This window comes from Schistocerca nitens, chromosome 5 (genome assembly GCF_023898315.1).
Source record: "Schistocerca nitens isolate TAMUIC-IGC-003100 chromosome 5, iqSchNite1.1, whole genome shotgun sequence".
NCBI classification, from domain to species: Eukaryota; Metazoa; Arthropoda; class Insecta; order Orthoptera; family Acrididae; genus Schistocerca; species Schistocerca nitens.
This window is the reverse complement of record NC_064618.1, coordinates 395,782,363-395,804,985: the sequence shown is the minus strand read 5'-3', so window position 1 is coordinate 395,804,985 and position 22,623 is coordinate 395,782,363. Positions and strand designations below refer to the sequence as shown.

The window sequence follows — 22,623 nt, the reverse complement described above, 5'->3', positions numbered from 1 at the left end:
TTCAAAACCCGGTTTGTCCAGAGTCTCCACAACCAGTTCCCTACCAAGTCTCATCCCCTGCATTACTAGTAAACGCCTGTACCAGTGTTGGCTCAGATAGAAGAAAACAATCAAATGCCTTCACTGTGAATTGTCCTTCTGCCTTCTGCTCTGTACCGCTCGGGAGTGGAGACTGACCAGTAACCCCTCTCTCCCACTCCCACCTATGTCAGGACACGACAATGTGTGCTTGTACAGTGTAGTGTTGGGTTTGTGTTATGGATGAAGGGAAGGGAGAGGGTGAAACCCAATGCACGCACTTAGCCTACTCTTCTCGAATAGCACCAAGGGTGCCATTGAGCCTAACTTCCCCATCCGCCGGACGGATCACCAGTAACTGTGTCACGTACTCTCACTTCAGAGACACGGCGGAGAGGTTTGGAATTTAATCCAGGATACTGTCGCAAAGAGTGGAGATCAGGAATTTCGCGTCACCATCTATCCTCCCATAACCGGCCAAATACTGTAAGTGAAAATTTTCCACCACCAGGATTCGAAATTGCTGACCTCAGAGTAGAGTGTCATTCCACAAGCGGGCGTCAGCTAGCGCGGTTATGGAGGCGGTTTTTATCTTGTACAGATAGAAGCAAAATCTGGTGTTAAGTGTGTTCATATTCCCTGTGGTTCAGAATGCATCAACCAGAGGAGAAAGTCACAATCGCCGTTTTAAGTGTATCTGGTGTCTGAAGTCGTCGGAGACATGCTTATATTGAAACACTGCGCCACTGCAAATACACTTTGCTTCGCAATACATGGTGTCTTGTGTAAGGTATCTATATTATGAGAGATATTTGCCACACAACGTTTGTTTCCTGTATGCATGGGTAGGGAAGAGTCTTTAGATTCCAAAGTTTATATTGTCGAGCAGTGAGTACGTTCCCGCTAGCACTCATTTGTCAAGTATTGATAGAATTGGATTTGTTGACTTGGTACGTGCTGGTGTGGAAGCCATATTTCGGAAAGGAGTTGCTGCAGCTTGGAACTTGTCGAATAAGGTAATACCTGGCTATCCATTGGCGTGAGCGAGCAGTACATGAAACGGAATGTCGCGTTTACGGAGCATTTTCAGTTCTAGCATTTCCGATGTTGTAACTTGTGTTTTGTCTATTAGAACGTTGTTGATTTAAGCACTTCATGATACATACGAGCTCAGGATCATATCATCCTTTACTCTTATCCTTTTAAAGGTCTATATGTAAGAGGTTGTTTTATGTAAATTGTTCATTCCATGAACTTTCTGTTCTGTATCCAAAGCTACTGCAATCGTTAATAACAATCCTCAGTACATTCTCTAATTCCGCTAGTTAATACAGAAATAAATCACAATACTTTTCTAATTATTAGTTACTGAGCTGTATGTCCCGCTTGCCTATTCAAAAGATCTCTAAACTTAGTTTATCCAGACACGCATTGCATCTCGCGCTATCCGATTACTAACATTTGATCTGCTGGCACTTGGCTTTCTCGTCTTGCACTTAGCATGATATATATCCATAATACCAAAAGTAGCGTGATTTTACCCAGCGCATCTTGTTGCACATTACTATTTGCATTGCAGTAGAGCTACGTTTCGGTTATTGCACAGATAAGCTATATCGTTGTTAGGAGCGGGTTCAATGTCTAGTACGTCTAGGGAGCAGTGAGCGTTTATTCGTTTTGCGCAGATTCTGATTACGTTTAGCTACCATGTATGTTTATTTTGTACGTGCGTTAATTACTGTTGTTAGGCCAACCGTACTATCGTACTGAAAACAATGTGTTAAGAAATATTGTTTTGTTCGTGGTGAATAAATCCGCTGTAGTTGTAATTACAAAGTCCCTTCATCGAATAAAGGCACCTACACTGCCCCTATTTCATGACATTAATTCCACCTTCAGGTACTATTGTAACAATTACTGAAGACTAAGCAGGATACTAAATAAAATTAAGAAACATTAAGGGGGCCGATAAGGCTGTGTACCATCACAAGAACGTACCTTAATTGTGTACAACAAAACTTACAAGTGAGTTGCACGTGTGATGCCGAGTGTACTCAAAATGCAGTTACCTGACCGTGTACCTGAAGTTTTATGGGTCGACCCCACATTTTTCATGCCTCACCCGCACAGGCTCTCTCATACCACTGGTCAAACTTGTTAATTTTTCTGCATTACTTGTATGTTTTGTGGCAAGCAATGAAAGTACGTTTCTACTTATAGTCTATGGCCTTAACACTCCTCTCTGATGTTAAGTAATTCTGTTTAGCGTCCTACTTAGTCTTCATTAGTTCTTATAGTAGCACCTGAAATGACATTAGCGTCAGAAACGCGCATGTTTCTATCGAAATAAATGAATTTTATAATTGCAACTGCAACGGATTTTATTTACCATGAATAATTGAAATGACAGTTGTGGGTGTCCCATTAGGAATATGTTAAATATTGTGTTGCTTTATACCAATTGTTGTGGATGGGATACTTTATATTCAGTGATTGTTCAGTCATGATGTTAGGATCTTACATAGCCACGTACGTAAATGTTGGTTTTGTTACCACACAAACCAATGTTGTACAATTAAAGGATGGTATAAATGTTTAGGCGAAAGATGACAAATAGGTATAAAGTTTATGTAGTTACACAGCAGTCACATCTAGAAGGTCAAATCTACAGACTTCACAGAGGCTGCATATAGCGTAGACAACCATACATGGTGGAACTCTTAAGCTCGGACGTTTCACGTAGCTACAACCAAAAGGTTACACATAGCCACTAATAAGCTTAATGTTACAGCAGATATACTCAAAGAGGTTACAATCTTACAGCACAATAGCTACATGTAGATAGGATGCGTAGGGGAAGAGGGAGTGGTTCAGAAAACGAGGTGGCTGCTTGACACAGTGTCCTGTCGTCGTCATTTGTAGAACTCTAGGGCGACTGTCTGGATCACACGGTAAGTTCTACACTATACTTCGGCAGAGAGACTAGTTGCCATTTTCAGGTGTTCCCTGATGATTATTGTTCTGCTTTTATTGGCGTCCTACATAAATTGGCCTCTATCGCCTCCATCACTCTGTTCGTATAGCTAGGCTCGCCGTTGCCGCGTTGGGTTCGGGATGGGGTGTAGTTGAGTGGCGGGAGGGGGGGGGGGGAGGGGTTGCGACGCTCGGCTTTGCTTTCTCTTGGCTCACTGCATGACTCTGTTATAGTCCGCTATCGTTGTTGACTAGGGTCTTGTACCCCAATTTCGATGGCGCCTTTAAACATGCAATCCCTGAAAGAGAAAGATTGTCTAAGTATCTTGGTTTAAGAGTAATTAGCATTTAGGGAAAAACGGAACGCTTTTGAGATAACTTTATTTTGTCCGTACCTGTCTGTCTGTCCTTCCATATGTTAAGAAGCCTTTTCTCAGGCATGGGTACAGGCAAGTTGAAAGTGGTCAGGTACCAAGTTCGACGCTGCGGTGTAAGCAGGCTCTGCCCCTGTGTATTCCGCCAACACAATTACGTATATGCTTCGCGGGCTAGATGCGGCCCCTGCTTCACCTCGAAGGTCGTTTGTCAACAGAAGAGTGGTCATCTGTTCACCGCCGAGCCTGCTGCAGTCGCCACAGCGTCTGGGGGCGCAAGCTGCGCCGGTGCGGAGCGTGCAGGTCGCGATCGACGGCGCTGCAGTCGCGGGTACCTATTCTCGTCCGCGCGCTACTTGGCCACCTGAGACGACGCCTTTAGTCTTCGGTGAACGCATAATTAGGTCCACTACGGGCTCCGACCGACCATCAGCCACCACGATTACACGACGCCAGCCTTAGCTGCTGCTTGCCAGACAGTGCCGTTTTGCCTTCGTTGTGAGCTCCGTATGACGCTGAACTTCAGTCGTCCGCTCCCTACAGCACTTTTTTGGGTGCTGGCTGCCTTCGACTCACAGCCTTCTGGGACTGTGTGCACCTGGTCGCTCAGCAGTTGACGGTCCGCCAGCTCCTAGCCTCATGGAACCTGTCGTTACTCATTCACAGGTATTCATTACTGCTCGTTGCTGTGACTTTCCTAGTGAGCACTTAATACGCACTATCAAGAATCGGCATTTCTGTTATGAAGTAAGGTGGACATTTCTCCTCAGACGCTGAACTTAGTTTAGATCATGTTACTAAACAACTGATGTTACTGCAACTAGTGCACCTCAATTACTGACTGCTACACCTCTCGTCCGCCGTATACTTCAGACGGTCCATTGGTGGTGTTAAAAAGTTAACCTTCCCCAATCAAATGATATCGCCATTTAAGTTAGTTTTGATACAAACTCGGTCATAAGAAACTGTATATACATAATTATGTTTGTACAGAGCCGCCAGAGTGCAAATCCAACTCGCACTTATATGATACTTTTGTATTGTGGTCGGATACGAGTGATCTGATGGTATGGCGTCATCAGGAAGCACCCGAAGACGGCAATGTAGCAGCGTGGACAACTTACGTGAACCGGGTGGACCCTAGAGAATTATATACGTTAGAAATGCCTCGGAAAACCATTCGATCGCATGTCGTTCTCAATATTTACACGTGACTTCTAAAACTTCACTACATTTGTAGTACAAGTTTTAGACCAACAATAACTTAAGTTCTGGTTTCTTCACAGATTATGAGCTGTGCGTAGCTCGCGCTCGTGCCATCTCTTATTTTACATCCTGTTTTTTTTTTCGTGTTGACACCTCGTTATGTTGGTTTCAATTTCTGTTGTCACTGAGTTGCTGCTTTGTCTGCCCGTCAGCGGGAGCATCAGCGCCTATCGATATAGCCCTCACGTGTTATCTTTGCTGCACTGCTATTACTTCCCAGGTGTCGTCTGTCATGGAGTCAGTTGGAACGTGCCAGGCGGGCAGTTCGGACCTGCCAGTCGTTGAGTTGGAACGCGGCACTAGTTCAGTCGGGCTGGAGCAGCAGTGAGGCCTGGATGTCCATGGTTCGCCCGACCATTGCCGCCACGCATCACTTCAGCTGGGGACGGTCTTCGTGGATCGTCGGTCGGTCGTTCTACTGGACGACGTGAACGGGCTCGCCGATCACTTATGGGTTGGCTTGTGTGTGTATCGACTACCGATTTGTCATCTTGATTGCACAGCCACTGCTGAATGTCGTTCAAGTTTTCGTGCAAATGTTTGTCAAACTGTGTGAGTAGTTGGTGTCATTTCCACTGACAACTTGTTTTAAATGTTGTCGGCGTACTCGTAGCGAGTCGGTCGGTTGGAGTGGATCAGCGAGCAAGTCTCTGCGCGGCGCAGTTGGCCGGGCCCGCAGGCGGTCTCTACGCAATGTCGGAGCGTGTGGGGCTTTTCCGAGTGCTGTTAAGTTCGTGGTTCACCGACCCAGGACATGAAAATTGGGTGATAATTTAATTACCGAAGCCACAGCCACGTCTGTTCATATTGTCCCACTGGTTGGTGGTTCGCTGTTGGTGGTATTCCTGGGAGCAACAGCGAGTGTTCGAGTTGGTGAAGATTTAGCCTTCGTGTGGTGGAATTAACTATACTTGTCGATTTGAAATTAAAGTGCACCAGCGGAATTTTCTGCCTTGTGGCAGTTAGTGTTCCGGTTACCTGCCATGGTCGCTGACGTAAATTCAGGCAGTGTCCTTTCCTCACCTGTTCTCGCTGTCAAACATGGTGTGTAGTTTTTGACAGCTTACTGTATATTTAGTTGTGGGTGGATGTGCCTGTAACGTCTTGGCTTTGGAATCCTCGTATACTGGTCGGTGGTTAGTAAGTCATCTTGTCTGTGGGTCCCTGACTGTCTCTTGGTTGTGTTGCCGGTGGATCGTTGGGCCTACTTCTTGTCTCACCTAAGCGAACGTTAAGATTTCAAGCGCAGAACAAACCCCCCAGAAACTTCTGAGCGCCGTTGTCTATACTGCCTTTCTTATTGGCGTTTAACTGTGTGTTTTAATGCCTCATAGCCGATGGTTTGAATTTGTATGCTTGTAATTGTGTTTATCAAAGGCTTTCTGACTGTCGAAAATTTATTGTATTGTTTTTTAAAAGCATCGGCCTTCAGCTACTTTAAGTTTTAAGGATCTTACTTATCAAAGAATTACATTCTTTCAAAAAAGCTTTGGGCCTTCTGCCTTGGAAAATTGCTTGCACTTTTGTTTAAAACGAAGGACTTCAGCCGTTTTGAAGTTAGGTTTCTTATTGGTCATAAAGCTTGGCCCTTCTGCCTGTTGAAAAGTTATTGTAGTTATGTTGTTTTAAATTTATGGCCCTTCAGCCACTTTTAAAAATTTAATTTATCTTACTAGTCAAGTTTTACATCGCTTGGGCTTAAATACTGTTGTAGGTTAAAGCCTAGAACCTTCTGCCTCTAAAAATAATAATAAAAAAAATGTAGCAGTTGTATTTAATTCATGGACCTTCAGCTGTTTTAGAATTAAAGACGTTTTCAGTCGATAATCAAACTTAGAGGTTGCGCTGTAATGTTTGGACAACTAAATAAAGTGTTATGTTTGGAGTTTAACTGATAACCTCTCATTCTGGCCCCCTTCCACAATTCCTACTACTTGTCCTATCCTGCGGTGTTTAGCAGGGCATATCAGATTACAAGAGATTTAACTGTTGAACGTAATAACCATCGTCAGTGTCACAGATTACTATTTTGTTTCTACTCCGAGAGTGACCAAAATGTTGACTTTCTTCCATGAGTTGAAAAATATGACTTCCGACGTCTGAATTTCTCTGATACAGAATTCCTTCTTACACTCGCTAACTATTCTGCTTTGGATAGCGGCTGATGACATCCATAAGCTACTGTCTGTAACATAATTACGCCTTTTGTCAACAAACTAACATTTACTTTCGTTGGTATTTCAGTGTTAAAAGCAAGGCAAACCTTGACGCTCTTCGAGGATATGCAGTCGGATTTCCTCGTACTGTCGACGCGATATCTCGATGGTCTCCGACCGGCCGCCATCTTCACGTCAGACTGTGAGACTGCAAGTGCACAATCACACCGGAACTGAGGTAACAGGAGATACGGCGAATCCTTTATACCCTGGGAACAAGCCGCCACGGGTGCGCGAAAAACCAAAGGACTGCCCTCTGTGAAGCGAAGAATTCAGGAGCGCCCGCGGTAGAAACTATCAAAAGCGATGAATCTCAAATTAAGATGGTGCCGGTCGAAAAACAGACCGTTATTGTTTGGTATCTCATAAAACGGGATTATACATTTCGCTTCTACGAAAATCGTCATCTCTATTAATGATGTAAGCAGATAATTTATTTAGATATGTTCCCTAAATAAAAAAATTCCAGTAATGGGAAGCCGGGGAAATAATTTGCGTCTCTTGCCCTTCATTGACATAATGTTCAGCAACGGCAGATTTTTCAGGCTGGGGCAAATGTGTGTGACGTTGATGTTCCTCTCATCGGTGATGAACTCTATGAATAGGAGTACCCAAAAAATAATCGGAAGAACTTTTTAAGAGCCAAATATTTTCAAATTGTTACAAAACAGCCTTATTCCCTTCAAAATACTCTCAATTACAACGAATCACGTGTCCCAGCGGTGCTTCCACTGTTCGAAACATTTTTTGTTGTCATCTTTAGAAATGGTTGACAGATCCTCCCTCGTGTTTTTCTCGACCTCTTCAATGTCGTCAAATCGGTGTCCTTTCATGCCCCTTTTCATGTGTAGAAATAAAGTCGCACGGAGCCAGGTCAGGCGAGTAAAGTGCATATGGCAGCGGAACCATGCCATCTTTAGCCAAAAACTGTGTAACAGAGATGGCTGTGTGTGCAGCTGCGTTGTCGTGGTGGAAGAACCAGTCTCCTGTCTGCCAAAATCTTTGGTTAAAATTCGCTGAACCGAGTTCCAAGATAACCCACTAATACCTGACGGTTGATCAGTTGTCTGTCGATGGTCTGTGAGCACAAGCTTTCGAATTTTTTCATTATTTTAATCGATTCGGGCAGTTGATGGACGTCCAGAACGAGGAATGCCATGAATCGATGTCGCCTTTTTTAAATCGAGCAAACCACTGATGCACTTGCGTTTTTCCCATAGCGTCATCATGGTAAGCCGTTTTTCAACATTAGAACAGTTTCAGCAGCATTTTCCCAAGTAGAAAACAAAATTACACTGCTGCAAGCTGTTTTCTTAAACTTGCCATCATAAAAAACTAAACAAGAACAAAACAGTGTTAGCAAAAACAATCACTGCAGATGCACAGAACAAGCCAGGTCGACAACACACTCGGCACTGAACTGGCAATGAGTCGCACTATACGCGCCTAGCGGCAGAAACGCATACTACACAAGCTCCGCCTACGGCAATGTTATTTTATCTTTTATGTTTCTTTTTTTGTGTCCCCCTCGTAGTCTGTCCAATATAAGCCTTTCCACAATGACAGAGAATTTTATATGACCAGGCTTCCTCAACCTCAAATCATCCTTAACAGATCCAAAAAGCTCTAGTTTTGGCAAAAGGCGAACGGACACTTTTAATATCGTATTTTCTGGGGATTGTTGAAATTTTCGGTGAAGTACTTCCCGCAAAGAGAAAAAAAGTAACAGATTTACAAGTGTCCATTATTGGTCCACATGGTGGTCCAAATTGGAAAGCACGAACAGTTTGATGGTCAGTATACCCATTTAGCCTGAAAACAGCCTTAAGATAATCCAGTTCCTGCGTCAAATTATCGGAATCCGGTATAGCGTAAGCTCTCTTGGCCTGTGTACGTAAAACTCCCATGCGTTGACGGGATGGATGAAAACTTGTAGCAGGGAGGTAGCGATCCGTATGCATAGATTCACGGCATACAGCGTGACCCGAAGTCCCACTTTCAGTTTTGCGTAGTAAAACATCCATAACTATTAATGTGCCTTCTTTTTCAATTTCCATAGACTACTTTATGCGTGGGTGAAGGTAGTGAAAATTACCTAAAAACTGATGAAAATCTTCTATTCCATGTGGCCAAACGCTAAGAATAGATTTTGGCTGCGATATCTTCAAAATCTTCCATGAGAAGATTGGTGACAATAGGGGAAGGAGGATTCTCTATAGCGACACCGTCAGTTTTTCAAAAAAGGTATCATTATATAAAAAATATGTCATTGCCAATACGTGGCGACACAGCTCAGTATCATCTAAATCTGCCCAGTTAGCAACACAGACTCCTCCAAAGGTGCCTGAGTTAAAAGTGAAACAACATCAAAACTAACTAGGTCAGATGTTCCAAGCCAGAGACACTTCAAGCGGTGAATACAATCGGTCGATTAGATACATGATGTTCTCATTTCTGCACATGAAGGCTAAGAACAGAAACAGAATATCTGGCCCAATTACAAGTAGGAGCGCCAAAACTGCTGACGATCGGACGAACGTCAAGAGAGCTTATGCTATTTCGGATTCTGATAATCTGACGCAGGAACTGGATTATCTTAAGGTTGTTTTTTGGTAAAATGTATACAGTGATCATCAAATTGTTCGTGCTTTCCAATTTGAACCACGACGTGAACCAACAATGGACACTTATGAATGAGTTGCTTTTTTACCCCTTGCGGAGATAATTTCTCAGAACATTTCAAGAGTCATCGGAAAATACGATATTATAAGTGTCTTTTGCCTTGTTGGAACTGTTGAGGATGATTGGGCAGACGCAGTTTATGGATCAACATTCTTTGTTGCAACAGGATTCCACGGTCTACATGTAATTATCGGAACAATTTTCTTATCAACAGGAGTATATAGAATTCCCTGTCATTGCGGAAAGGCTTATATTGGATAGACTATTAGTACGATTCATGACCGATGTGTGCAACATCAAGGTCACTCTCGTTTGCTCCAGTGTGAAAAATGTGCCGTCACTGAACTTTGCCTTAATGAAGAGCATAATATACCAATAAAAGAGACGCAAATTAATGCTCCGCCTTCCCCTTACTGGCACTGTGTACTTTAGGAACCCATCGAAATACGACTGTCCGATGAGATTATTGACACAGATGAAGGTTTTCCTTTAAGCAATCTGTGGAATCCTATTTTATTAGATACAAGAAATAACCACCTTAATTTGAGATTAATCGCTTTTGCTTCGAAGAAGGCAGCCGTCCCACTTCTCGCGCACGCCCAGAGGCCTATTCTAGGCTATAAAGGAGCCGCCGTGCCTCATGTTACCTCAGATCCGGCGTCACTATGCACCTACGATCTCATCTGAAGATGGCGGCCAGTTGCACCGTCCAAATATCGTGTCGTCAGGACGATGAAATACGGCGCCATGCCCTTCAAGAGCATCAATATTTACTACGCCGGGAAGATCTACGTAATCGCTGAACAAATCTTAACAATTTCTTTTACGTAATTTAGGTACACGTGGCTATCGAACAGCTAATTTGCAAGCAAAATTTCAGAGAAAGAATTACACCTGGAATGTTGTATATACCTGCTCATCTTGTGATCCAAATATTATATCAGGAATGGGGAAAATGAGGAGGTAAGAAATGAAATTAACTGCACACTGACTTACCCCTTGCTTTTAGCCTGCAAGAGCCATAGCGGTCGTAGGCACCGTCGGCGCATGCGCAGACTCCACTGGCACACGTCAAGGTGTGAGTCGCGTAGTTGTCGAAGCAATCGTCACTTTCCGTGCACTGCTCCCCTAGACCTGTAAAACGTAAAAAGTTAACCATAGCCTATGATCTCATATTTACGGGCTCATTTATATTATTCGCTAAAGTACCATCACTGAAAACATTAGGTGAAGAATGTCCACACTTTTCTCGAATGGGTTTTTCAGCTTTAGGTGGAAACTGGTGAACAGACAGAGAAGAAGGTCACTGTACAATTTCTTACATCATGACGAGGCGCAATACTCAGAATACATTTTTGTCAGCTGAGTGAACATTGATTTCAAATTTGTCCAAAAAGTATTTTGTTGAAAGGTGCAAGGACTGCACTGTATTGATGTTATTAGTTTACAAAACGAATCATCTATTACGAACCCGGTACCCAAACGTTGTGATCGTTACGGACCTTCCCCTCGTATACTCTAAAATACTGAGATCGGGTCAGTCATCTTTCCGTGGCATGGTGTTTCACTCACATATTCGTATCTTGCGAATAGTGATGACTGATTCTGAAGCATGAAGCTAAATTTCGCTTTCTGAAGGAAATAAACAAAAGAAAGAGGCTGAAAACAAATGGTTTACTTTGCCTTCTCCTCTACGTGTATATATCACAACCCGTTTTACGGAAGATGGCGTGGGCTCTTCGTACGAATATCAGATGTTTTCTTTCCAGTTTCACTTACATGTTCATCATCGTAAAAAAACAAAAAAACAAAAAAAAAAAACACTTGTGGGCTCTGGCATCATTCACGTTCTTCAGCTTTAATTAACAGGGCTTGGGCTTGGCGAAACAATGTTACCTTCGTTCCGAAGATTCATGAGCTTTACAATTTCATATGGCCTGTGCAGCACACATCGAATTATTAATGAGATACCCATGAATCTTTGGAAGAAAGGAGACATTGTTCTCACGAAACTCACCGATAACAATGAAGGAAAATGCAGTGGATTGCAAAATATGTAAAGAAGATGTAAAACACGCTGTGAATAAATTGCACTCCAATTTTATAAGGAAATACTGTTTTTCGTCTACAAATACCAAAATGGAGAGACATACTAGTACCCATATTTCCAGAATGATCAAAGAAGATGCTTTATAAATATAAGCAATATCGCGTCTGCTGAGATATAGACTTTCACTGTAGTAAGCTAAAGACGGTTGAACGAATAATAATTGATTATAACGGCAATTGCAGTAGATATCTACGCAAAAAATTGATCTGCTAATTCATTCGATGTCCGTTGTCATGCCTATTTGCTGGGGACCCCAAATGCACGAGCTGCAGTGTGTAAGTGCTTGCACTAGCAGCTTGTCTGCTGTCTCCTTTACACATACACTACTTGTACGGTAGGCAATGGGAAATCCACAGATGACTAGATTTCGAACTACAGTGACCAGCAGGTGTTGCCATTTACCAGGCCGGGTAGTGCACTGAAAAGTCACTGGATAACTGTCCCCGTCACAAGGGCAGAATCGGAGAACAGTGGTTTGAGGTGCATGGCCACGAAATCAGCCTGATCTGAACCCATGGAAAACATATGTGATGCTTCCAGGTGGCATCTTCGCGTCCACAAATCAAAAGCCCGTAATTTACGAGAATTGCGAGATCTGTGCTTAGGCGTCTGCTGACTCATACCTTCAGAAACATATCAAGAACTTGTCGAATCCATGCCAAACAGAGTTGCACCTCTATTATTTTTGAAAGGTGGACCAACACGGTATTAAGAAGGTAGGTAGAAGGTTTTTTCACATCAGCGTTTTTGCTACATGTGTCCTTCGACAAGAAGAGCCCAAGAATCTAAAACTGAAAAATGATTGAGATTTTACAGCACCGGGACAAAGAAGAATCCTACAGTACACATAAATAATAATTTAAATTCCTGAAAAAATTTGAATCAATAACTTTGTAAAAATATCTTATCTCTTGAAGGTGAAAATACAGTAGTTGTTTTTTGTTTTACGTTTTTTAAAACAATGTGAAAGACATCCAATATGAATTTTGCTTTCGTCATAAATATACTTTATAACTGTCAGTTCCTACACTCCACTCCACTATGTAGGTTTACAGCAGGTCGTACAATACACTGAAAATTCTCTGTTCGACAGTTTTAATTATTAATTCTGACAATGATAATAATTTATATTATAAAACCACAACAAGTGTGTTTAAAAATCTTAATAAATTAGTAACAGTATAAAGCGAAAATAAGTAATGAAACTGAAAAGAAAGATAAATGTATTACATTGCTTCGAATGTGGATTTCTCATAGTTGCCTACCTTCGCATGTCTTCGAGTTTTCCTGCGCATAGCGGGATATGCTCTTCACCTAACAAATATGGACCGTTTGTATTCTCTACTGTAAATAGCCCGCGGTCAGTGTGTGGCGCTTTCTGTTTCGTACCAACGCAACTCCTTACGGAATCCATAAGTAATGTATCTGATTATACCCATTTAAGATTAAAGATTTTAATATTGTAATTATAATTAATAGTCTAGTTATTGCGCGACTCAGCGAACAATTGAATAGCCACAATTCTTTGTAGATGAACATATCTTCCTATTACTTGATACTAACGTAATATTTTCCTCCCCCGCTAGCAGTTAGCCGTTTTCTACCAAAGGCATCTTTCATTCCTATCATAAGATCTTAGATTCCTGTTTCCATTGCTTCCTGTGTGTATTTTTCCCATCTTAATGCTGGGGATCTTCTCCGTCTTCTTCCGAGCGGCTGCCAATTTAAAACCTTCCTTGGTCACATATGGTTTTCCGCACTTACCCGTACCTCTCAAGCGATCTGTTCTCCGAAGTTTTTGTTATGGAGTACGTTATCTGCATTAGCATGCATATTACCCGTTTCGCAACCTATCTTACCTGGTTAACTGCAGAAATTTTCTCCCACAGTCCATTTGCTCTGTTCTAATTTTCTCGCTATTTTTTCTTGTATGAGACCACATATCAGCTCCTTTTAGAACCATATTCTCCACCACACTGTGAAATATCATTTTATTATTGTCTTGCCGAATATTATTATTTCATATTATCCCGTTCAAAGCTCTCTTTCTCTTCTACAGAATATTATTTACCCTCTCTCTGCGTAAATTTTTATCAAATCCTGTCCCTTACACATAGAATCCGCCTTTTCCAGATTTATTCCCAAATCCCATTTGCTATGCTCTTCTTTAACATTTCTCAGCATGTATTCCATAATCATCTTCATCTTGAGAAAATGTTGCCTGGTCATCCCCAGAAAAAAAAGAGCATCGTCACCAATCTGATTCCCATACCTGAACACTTCCTGCAGCAGCCATTCATTCAATGACTATTCCAGAAAAATACACTACTGGCCATTAAAATTGCTACACCAAGAAGAAATGCAGATGATAAACAGGTATTCATTGGACAAATATATTATACTAGAACTGACATGTGATTACATCATCACGCAATTTCGGTGCATAGATCCTGAGAAATCAGTACCCAGAACAACCACCTCTTGCTCTAATAACGGCCTTGAGCCGCATGGGCATTGAGTCAAACAGAGCTTGGATGGCGTGTACAGGTACAGCTGCCCATACAGCTTCAACACGATACCACAGTTCATCAAGAGTAGTGACTGGCGTATTGTGACGAGCCACTTGCTCGGCCACCATTGACCAGACGTTTTCAATTGGCGAGAGATCTGGAGAAAGTGCTGGCTAGGGCAGCAGTCGAACATTTTCTGTATCTAGAAAGGCCCGTACAGGACCTGCACCATGCGGTCGTGCATTATCCTGCTGAAATGTAGGGTTTCACAGGGATCGAATGAAGGGTAGAGCCACGAGTCGTAACACATCTGAAATGTAACTTCCACTGTGCAAAGTGCCGGCTTTGGGAACAAGAAGTGATCGAGACGTGTAACCAATGGCACCCCATACCATCACGCGATGACGAATACACGCTTCAATATGCGTTTACCGCGATGTCGCCAAACACGGATGCGACCATGATGATGCTGTAAACAGAACCTGGATTCATCCGAAAAAAATGACGTTTGCCATTCGTGCACCCAGGTTCGTCGTTGAGTACACCATCGCAATCGCTCCTGTCTGTGATGCAGCGTCAAGGGCAACCGCAGCCATGGTCTCCGAGCTGATAGTGCATACTGCTGCAAACGTCGTCGAACTGTTCGTGCAGATGATTGTTGTCTTGCAAACGTCCGCCATCTGTTGACTCAGGGATCGAGACGTGGCTGCACTTGCCGTTACAGCCATGCGGATAAGACGCCTGTCATCTCGACTGCTAGTGATACGAGGCCGTTGGGATCCAGCACGGCGTTCCGTATTACGCTCCTGAACCCACCGATTCCATATTCTGCTAACAGTCATTGGATATCGGCCAACGCGAGCAGCAATGTCGCGATACGATAAACCGCAATCGCGATCGGCTACAATCCGACCTTTATCAAAGTCGGAAACTGGATGGTATGCATTTCTCCTCCTTACACGAGGCATCACAACAACGCTTCACCAGGCAACACCAGTCAACTGCTGTTTGAGAAAACGGATGGAAACTTTCCTCATGTCAGTACGTTGTAGGTGTCGCCACCGGCGCCAACCTTGTGTGACTGCTCTGAAAAGCTAATCATTTGCATATCACAGCATCTTCTTCCTGTCGGTTAAATTTCGCGTCTGTAGCGCGTTATCTTCGTGGTGTAGCAATTTTAATGGCCAGTAGTGTATTAAACAGAACAGTTGACAATCCGCAACCTTGTTTTAGACCTTTATCAGCGAAAATATTTCAGGTGCTCTTGTTTCCTATATTCGTCATTATTTTTGTGTTCTTGTCTAACTTTTTAACCAGGTTAATCCATTTTTCTCTCGCATAGGTCGTTTTCATTATTGCTCATAATTATATTCTAGGAACATTGTCATACGATTTCTACGGGCCAAGAAAGGTCATTTCCATATCTACATCTACATACATACATACTCCGCAAACCACCGTATGGTGCGTTGTGGAGGACAAGCTGTACAAGTACTAAGCATTTCAGTTTGTATTGGCTCTGAGCACTATGGGACTTAACATCTGAGGTCGTCAGTCCCCTAGAACTTAGAACTACATAAACCTAACTAACCTAAGGACTTCACACACATCCATGCCCGAGGCAGGATTCGAAGCTGCGACCGTAGCGGTCGCGCGGTTCCAGACTGAAGCGCCTAGAACGGCTGGGCGACAGCGGCCGGCTTCGTTTCTGTTCCAATCGCAAACAGAGCGAGATAAAACCATTGTTACGTGGCTTCATGCAAGTCCTAATTTCTGTTATCTTCTTGATGCTTCCGCAAAATTTACGTTGGCACTACAATCGTTGAGCAGTCAGCTTCAAATACCGGTTCTCTAAATTTTGTCAGTAGAGTTCCTCGAAATGAAAGTCGCCTTCGATCCAGACATTCCCATTTCAGTTCCCAAAGAATCTCCATAATATATAGCTATTAAGTGAACCTACTGATAAAAATCTAGGACCTCGTCTCTGAAGTACTTCGATATCTTCCGTTAATACGACCTGGTGAGGTTCTCAGACGCTCAAGCAGTACTTAAGAATTGGTCACCCTAGTGTTATACAGGGTGTTACAAAAAGGTACGGCCAAACTTTCAGGAAACATTCCTCACACACAAACAAAGAAAAGATGTTATGTGGACATGTGTCCGGAAACGCTTAATTTCCATGTTAGAGCTCATTTTAGTTTCTTCCACCTACGCTCAATGGAGCACGTTATCATGATTTCATACGGGATACTCTAGCTGTGCTGCTAGAACATGTGCCTTTACAAGTACGACACAACATGTGGTTCATGCACGATGGAGCTCCTGCACATTTCAGTCGAAGTGTTCGTACGCTTCTCAACAACAGATTCGGTGACCGATGGATTGGTAGAGTCGGACCAATTCCATGGCTTGCACGCTCTCCTGACCTCAACCCTCTTGACTTTCATTTATGGGGGCATTTGAAAGCTCTTGTCTACGCAACCCCTGTACAAAATGTAGAGACTCTTCGTGCTCGTATTGTGGACGGCTGTGATACAATACGCCATTCTCCAGGGCTGCATCAGCGCATCAGGGATTCCACGCGACGGAGGATGGATGCATGTATCCTCGTTAACGGAGGACATTTTGAACATTCCCTGTTACAACGTGTTTGAAGTCACGCTGGTACGTTCTGTTGCTACGTGTTTCCATTCCATGATTAATGTGATTTGAAGAGAAGTAATAAAATGAGCTCTAACATGGAAAGTAAGCGTTTTCGGACACATGTCCACATAACATATTTTCTTTCTTTGTTTGTGAGGAATGTTTCCTGAAAGTTTGGCCGTACCTTTTTGTAACACCCTGTATACGTTGTCTCCTGTACATTTGAACCAGAAAGTCCTAAACTACTTCCAATAAACCATTCGCCTTCACCAGTAGAATCCTTACATGTTCGTTCCATTTGATATAGTTTTGCAGTTTTACACCGAGATATTTAATCAACGTAGCTGTGTCGAGCAGCACACTACTAGTACTAATGCTGTCTTCAAACATTACGCGATTATTTTTCCCATTCATCTGCATTAATGTACACTTTTCCACATTTAGAGCTAGCTGTCACTCATCACGTCAATAAGAAATTTTGTGTAAATCAACTTCTATTCTCCTACACTCATTCAGCGACAACACCTTCTCGTACGACAACGTATCATCCAGAAACAGCCGCAGACTCGTGCTGTCTCTGTCCGTAAAATTATTTACTTACATAGTGATTAATAGCGGTCCTATCACACTTGCCTATCACAGGTCCTTGTCTCTGAACAGCCAGCCGCTGTGGCCGAGCGGCTCTAAGCACTTCAGTCCGGAACCGCGTGACTGCTACGGTGGCAGATTCGAATCCTGCCTCGGGCATGGATGTGTGTGATGCCCTTAGGTTAGTTAGGTTTAAGTACATCTAAGTCTAGGGGACTGATGACCTCAGATGTTAAGTCCCGTAGTGCTTAGAGCCATTTGAACCATCTGATGAACAGTTGGCATCGCGAAGAATGGACTAGGCTCTGTTATTTAAGAAGGCTTTGAGCCACTCACTTGCCTGGGAGCTTATCCGTACGTTCGTGCAGTATGCGGTCTGGCACCGTGTCAAATGCATTTGTTATATATTAAATTACTATTATTATTATTTATTAAATTATCGGATATTACATTACAATAAGTAGGTAATGAACACTTCGTCTGTGAAAACCTCGTGATTACAGTCACCACTAACTCCATCATAAAAGAGATTTGAAAATGCTTGGATTTCTCTAATCTGTCAACTAAGCTTCTGCTATGCAAGGTGAACGTTAATAAAAGCCACAAACTGCAGGGACGGATTCCTGATTGGAAAAGGAAGAAAAAAGATCCTATGAAAATGTGTTTGGAAATGCATCATCGTCACGGTAGAAGGCGCTGACGAATGACAGTCCCTCTGACGACGTACTGTGTATTTCTGGTATATGTAATTGACGCAGCATACTGTAAGGAGTAGAATGGCCCGGTGTTAATGTCAGGAGCAAGCCGAGATGGTGTTTATGTGTGGCCGAGCAAATGGAAACGGTCGAGAGGCAGCACGGCTACACACAAACATGTGTACTCTAAGACAGCAAAAACCTCTTACAACATTTCAAGCCCTTTTTGGGAGTTTGTGTGATCTTGAGTCCATTTAGGCGGACGAACGTGCAAAGAGGTAGCGGACTGTGTGTACACCAGATTTGGAGGACTGGGCTCTACAGGATGAGTCGAACCCCAAGCTCCAGGCAAGTGGCCCACCAACATAGCGTAAGCCAAAGTACGATTATGTATACCCTGCAAGACAACCGCTACTACCCCTACCACCTGCAACACACACGGAACAGACGGTACATAGTCAGAGGTACTGTCATTCGTCAGCGCCATCTGCCGTGGCAACGATGCATTTCCGGGCTCATGTTCATGAGACCTTTTTTTATTCCATTTCGGGACAGGACCTCGTTCCTGCTGTTTTATTAATGTTCATCCTTTACAGATGCACGTTATCTGAACCACTATTTTTAAGAAACCGTTTTTCCTTCTCCTGCAAAATTCAACAAAATGGAATTACGAGGTTTCCATTGCCTTCCATCGACATGCTACTATACAACGTACACAACACTTCACTGATGGCACAACGTTTTACACTACTAGGTGTCTGTGTGAGAGAATTCCTAAGGGACCAAACTGCTGAGGTCATCCGTCCCTAGACTTACACACTACTTGAAGTAACTTATACTAAGAACAACACACACACACACCCATGCCCGAAGGAGGATTCGAAATTCCGGAGGGAGGGGCCGCGCAATCCGTGACACCTAGCGAGGTGGCGCAGTGGTTGGCACACTGGACTCGCATTCTGGAGGATGACGGTTCAATCCCGTCTCCGGCCATCCTGATTTAGGTTTTCCGTGATTTCCCTAAATCGTTTCAGGCAAATGCCGGGATGGTTCCTTTGAAAGGGCACGGCCGATTTCCTTCCCAATCCTTCCCTAACCCGAGCGTGCGCTCCGTCTCTAATGACCTCGTTGTCGACGGGACGTTAAACACTAACCACCACCACCACCAGTCCGTGACAGGGAGCCTCAGACCGAGCGGTTACTCCGCGCGGCTTTCCGCTACTTGTGGCGCTATGTTCAAGCATTTTCTAGCCGTGGCCACCTATCTCGTGTATCAGATCGCGACACTCAGTCTCTCACCACTGGAACTATTGGCGTCTAGTCACACCGCCTCTCCCTATCACAGGAATCTTCCCTCTCACTCGTTTCCTCTACTCTGTCAACATTGCTCATGCCTACTTTCCTGTCTCTGACGTCTACTGTGAACTTATTTTTATTTATTTATTGCCAAATTATAGACCTGTTTCCTGATGTTTTGAAACAGGTCGTACATTTTACAATTTTTGTTTTCCATTTTCTTACAGTATTCTTTTCTTTTGTTTTATCTACAACGTTTACAAAGAATAATACTTTTCAGAATAACAATAATTTAAGATTGAAATACAAATAAAATTTTGTTGTTTTTTAGGGAATAATATAAAATGATAATATGATAGAAGAGAGATTTGTTAGTTCCGTCACCGATTGTGACTGACGGTGAATACCTCGGAATGGTTTCTTCGAGCTGTTGACCACCAGTCACACACACACACACACACACACACACACACACATACACACACACATACACATACACAAATGGCAACTAGTAGAGAATTAGTATTGCTAATTCTATGTATTAGTAACCCTAAGCATTAACCTTAGGGCCGACGGCGGTGGCCGTGCGGTTCTAGGCACTTCAGTCCGGAACCGCGTCACTGCTACAGTCGCAGGTTCGAATCCTGCCTCGGGCATGGATGTGTGTGATGTCCTTAGGTTAGTTAGGTTTAAGTAGTTCTAAGTTCTAGGGGACTGATGACCTCAGATGTTGAGTCCCATAGTGCTCAGAACCATTTGAACCATTAACCTTAGGTGCTCATCCGTTTACAGCATTTGGTGATTTCTTGGCTAGATCGCCAGCACGTTATGCTTATTTACTGTCACATCTCGTCTGCCTCCTCCTGTTCCTCCTCATTGTCACTGTTTCCGCTGTCACTGTGGGTATCGCTGTTCACCCTCTGGATATTGTTGTTACGTTGCGTACAGCCATGTCTCTTATATCGTGCCCGCAGGTACTCTTCATGAGTTGCTTTTGAAATACTGTTTGTCAGTACGTTTAATTGTGCCCATTGTTCTTCGTCTCTCATTGCTGTGTATATCTAAGTCTGTTTCTGTGTAGTCTAAGTGTAGCATATGTATATTGTTCGCCTATTGCCCGCAGAAAAAGACAGTGTATTCTGGGTGACCATCTTCACCGCATGTGCGCATAGGTGTCTGCCTCGGAGTCACCCGGTTCAAGTACGTGGGATAAGGTCCGTGCCCGGTTAAGAAATTACCATACCGAGGCTGGGATCGATATGTTTCACTCTCAACTACTTCCTTATGTCGGGAAGGAAGTCGAACAGTCTACTTCCCTTGTCACAGCCCACTCATCTTGCCATGAATCCAAACGCCAACTTTTAAGGTGACGCATTGTCTCTATCGGCACACCAGTTATTGTGTGTACCTTATCTAGTCTCCCCATCTATAACCAGGATCTTGCAGCTCTGTATTTGATCGTGATATCTAAGGGGGATATTCCGAGCACCACACACAGTACATCCACTGAGGTGGTATCGAATGCTCTAGACAGCCTAACTAGAACACTTCTCTGCCCTCGTCTGACTGATGCTTTATTGGTGACCAGTTTCAGTCTATATGCCCACGTGCTAGCTGCGAAGCTAAGTACTGATTCGAAGAGCGCACAGTGGTATGTCCGTATAACTGGTAGAGGTTGTCTGTACTGTTAATTTTAGCCACACCAGTTTGTGTAGTATTTTTTCTGCTTTGCCTGTAGTTAGCCTTATGTATTCGTGGAAATTCAATTTTTCATTAATGTATACCCAAGATAGCGCGTAACGTGTGCTCGTTCGGTGTTTGTGCCCCCATTTTAACTGAAGGATTCCGTTGGAGTGATCCTTTCAGTAATGTGTATGTTGTTTTGTTTTCACCTATCCTGAGTTTATTGTTTTGAAACCATTGTGTAATTGTTTGTAGTATTCGACTGACTTTCTGTTCTAACTGGGCTCTGTTGTTTGCAGTGACTACAACTAATAGGTCATCTGAGTAGGCGAAAATGCCGTCTGACCTGTCATCCCCGTCCAGAAGTTGTAGGAGGGCTTCGATTGTTATGTCCCAGAAGATGAGGCCGCAGATCGACCCTTGAGGACAGCCTTTGGCGATTGCTGTAATCACTTTCCGGCTGTCCATATGCCATTCGACTGCTCTGTCTTTAGAGTAGTCTAGGAAACTGTTGTACAGTGATTGCGGTACCTCCAGATGTCTTAATCTCTGGAAAATTGCCACCAGAGATTATCGAATGCCCCGGCAATGTCAATCATTATTGCCATGGCGTATTTCTGTGTTGTGGTGGTGGTAAGTTCCTATGGGGCCAAATAGCTGAGGTCATCGGTCCCTAGTCTTACACACTACTTAATCTAAATTAAACTAACTTACGCTAAGGACAACACACACACCCATGCCCGAGGGAGGACTCGAACCTCCAACGGGGAAGGTCTCGCGAACCGTGACAAGGCGCCCAAGACCGCGCGGCTACCTCGCGCGGCTTCCGTGTTGTAGTATTAGCTATGTGTAGGGCCTGCTTGATGGCATCATCTATTGATCTGCTAGTTCTGAAAACAAATTGGTGTTGGCTCATACCCCTGAGAGATTTGTGTGTTTGCAAGGGGTTACGTAGTAGCTTCTCCTGAATCTTTGCTAGGATGTTTATTAGCCATATTGGCCTGCATGTCTTTGAATCTGAAGGATCCCGATCCGCTGTGCTGTGGCCTTCTCCACCAGACATCACGGCGCCTAGAGTATCAGCAAGCAAACTGACAGCCTGCAGCCGCGGGTTGCTCACCTCGCAGGCACACCGAAGCACTACACAACCGACAGGCAACACTGATGATAGGCCATAGCAACAACCACAACAACAACAACACCACAGCAAAGACACCAGGGGCCACTACCGGCCCACATGAACATAAGGAAGAGGTCACTGCAGATCCTGGAACTATTTTCACAACCACGTGATGGAAAATAGTTCCGCGGTACTCATCCGCCGAAGCGCTATAAAGGCCGCCAGCAGACGTGGATAGCTGCCGCACCGGGAGCCCGGCTTGGATCTTCTCGCTGATCTCTGGATTAGGCTTGGTATATCGGAGAAGTCTCTGGCGGAGACTAGTAGGAATTTATTTCAGTTGTTTTCTATATTATTCTTGTGCGTAGTTGTGATTCGAAGACGGATCACTGTTTTGTGTTGGTGTTATACTTGGCGAATTTGTTTTGGTTAATTGAACAGTCCAATAA

General features: G+C 43.5%; 1 protein-coding gene across 1 annotated transcript in view; it reads right to left on the bottom strand.

The window, feature by feature from the left end:
• The window catches only part of LOC126259606 (multiple epidermal growth factor-like domains protein 10), a 151,919-nt gene that overhangs the window by 94,090 nt on the left and 35,206 nt on the right, over positions 1 to 22,623 (bottom strand). Inside the window, exon 4 of the mRNA XM_049956517.1 lies at positions 10,526 to 10,663. Coding sequence (XP_049812474.1) covers positions 10,526 to 10,663 — 138 coding nt within the window. The remainder of the gene's footprint in view (positions 1 to 10,525; positions 10,664 to 22,623) is intronic.